We start from the raw sequence: 2,130 nt of genomic DNA on the forward strand, positions 1-2,130 counted from the left end.
GTCCCACCACCTAAGTTACAACGAACAAGGCGTCCAAAAAATAAGGCCTAAAGGTAAGTATAACTATATTTTTACATTATGTTTTATTAAAGGGCTGCAATGAATACATTACCAAACATGATTAGCGTTATTTATGCATCAGAAGTGCCTGCTGCAATTATTGGGCAGTCATTGCTAACAGAACCGCTGAAGTTGCTTCAGCCTTACCATTGCTTAAAATGTAACACCAAAAAATTTGCTAGACCAACATGTTTATAGCGCTCCTACATCTGATGAGGTGGCTGATATATGGGTTGGCAATGGTTCTTCAAGCCATACTAGCACCCCTCATATACTTGTCTCTTGTAAGTCAAATCATTCGCATAGGATCATGCATTTTTATGGTTGCTATGATCCATTGCAATATCTACTTCTGTTCCCTTGTGGTGATTGCGGATGGAACCAGGGGCTTAAGAAAAAATCAACTGGGGGTCAGAGACAATGAGCTACTCAGCAAGATCTCGTTGCCTCATGTGCTTTACACGGTGTCATGGAATTTATCACAAAAGAGGCCATGCGTATGCATACTATTGTTTATTTTTCAAATATTTAGCACATGTACATGTTTTAGTTGAGAGGGAAAACGAGTGCCTAAACGTATTTCTTCAACAGGTGCAACAGGAGGAAGGTCCAAAGCAGACAAACATATTTCTTGTGGAGAATATTATGCTTATAAGCTTCAAAATCGGCCTAATAATTGGCCTACTTAGAGCTAGAAGATCCTTGCAGCAATATATAGTTAATACATATGTCAAGGTTGAAAACAGACAACTGGATTTATGTCGCAACAATCAAGACACCTTCATAGTACATTTATACGAAGGCATACTTGATACTCTTGGAAGTGGCGAAAATAGTGCAGCTAATGTTGGGCGTCATGTGATCTTGCCACCCTCTTTCCTTGGAGGACGTCGGGACATGAAAAAAAGATATCTCAATGCTATGTCCTTGGTCCAAGGATATGGCAAACCTGATTTGTTTATCACCATGACGTGTATGTCAACTGGCTGGAAATTAAACAAGAATTAGTTATTGGTGAAGTAGCACAGAACCAACCTGATTTGGTTGTAAGGATCTTCAGGGCCAAATTGCTTGCACTCAAAAAACTAATCATGGAGAAGAATTTATTTGGAGAAGTTGCTGGTACGATTTATGTTGTTGAGTTTCAAAAACGAGGGCTGCAACTTCCACATGCACACATGCTCCTCATTTTAAAACCGAATTTCAAAATTAGGTTCCCTGCAGATTTTGACAAGTCTCCGTGTGCTGAGATACCCCCGACAAGTAACCTTAGCCTTAGGAAGATAATTCTAAAACACATGATGCATGCTCTGTGTGGGAGTCTCAACCCCGAGTGTGCATGCATGAAGCATAAGAAGACTTTGGGACAGTGGAAATACGGATATCCAAAGTGATTTTGTGATGATACAACAAACAATGCGGATGGTTATCCAATGTATATGAGACGGGATACTGGTAATAGTGCTAGAATTCGCACAACATTGGATAACAAATGGGTTATACCATACAACCCGTACCTATCATCATTGATTGATTGTTATTTAAAAGCAGAAGTGTGTTTCACGATCCAAGCGGTGAAGTATCTCAAAAAATATGTGTACAAGGCGTTTAATTTTCGCCAGACAGGCGAAGCACAAATTGTCGATGAGATAAAGCAATGTCAGTCAGGGAGGTATATTTCCCCTTGTGAAGCTAAGCGGAGAATCTTTGGGTTTGATCTTTTTGAAATACATCCCCTTGTCATACTACTTCCAGTCCATTTGCCTAATATGCAAACAATTCAGGGTAGGCCTCATGAATGCCTTGATGTTGTCATCTCTGATGACAAGCGCTACTGCACTGCTCTCACAGAATTTTTTTAGAACCAAACGTGGAATTGTTGATGGTACGGGTTACCAATATGGGGAATTTACAGAGTTGTACAGATAGGATGCATCTGCAAAGGCGTGGTTTAAAAGAAAGAACAAAAGGATTGTTATTGGGAGAATTGCATTTTTGGCCCCTTGTGAAGGTGAAAGGTATTTCTTAAGGTTTTTACTTATTCATGTGCGTGCACCCAAGCCATTGAAA

The 2,130-nt window shown here is 39.9% G+C and overlaps 1 protein-coding gene across 1 annotated transcript; it reads left to right on the forward strand.

The window, feature by feature from the left end:
• Positions 1–1,493: 1,493 nt before the first annotated feature.
• Positions 1,494–1,922, forward strand: LOC104899175 (uncharacterized). The gene has a single exon (XM_010686312.1). It carries the CDS (start codon positions 1,494–1,496, stop codon positions 1,920–1,922), a length of 429 nt encoding a protein of 142 aa, XP_010684614.1.
• Positions 1,923–2,130: the final 208 nt, after the last annotated feature.

This window comes from Beta vulgaris, chromosome 7 (genome assembly GCF_026745355.1).
Source record: "Beta vulgaris subsp. vulgaris cultivar EL10 chromosome 7, EL10.2, whole genome shotgun sequence".
NCBI lineage: Eukaryota > Viridiplantae > Streptophyta > Magnoliopsida > Caryophyllales > Amaranthaceae > Beta > Beta vulgaris.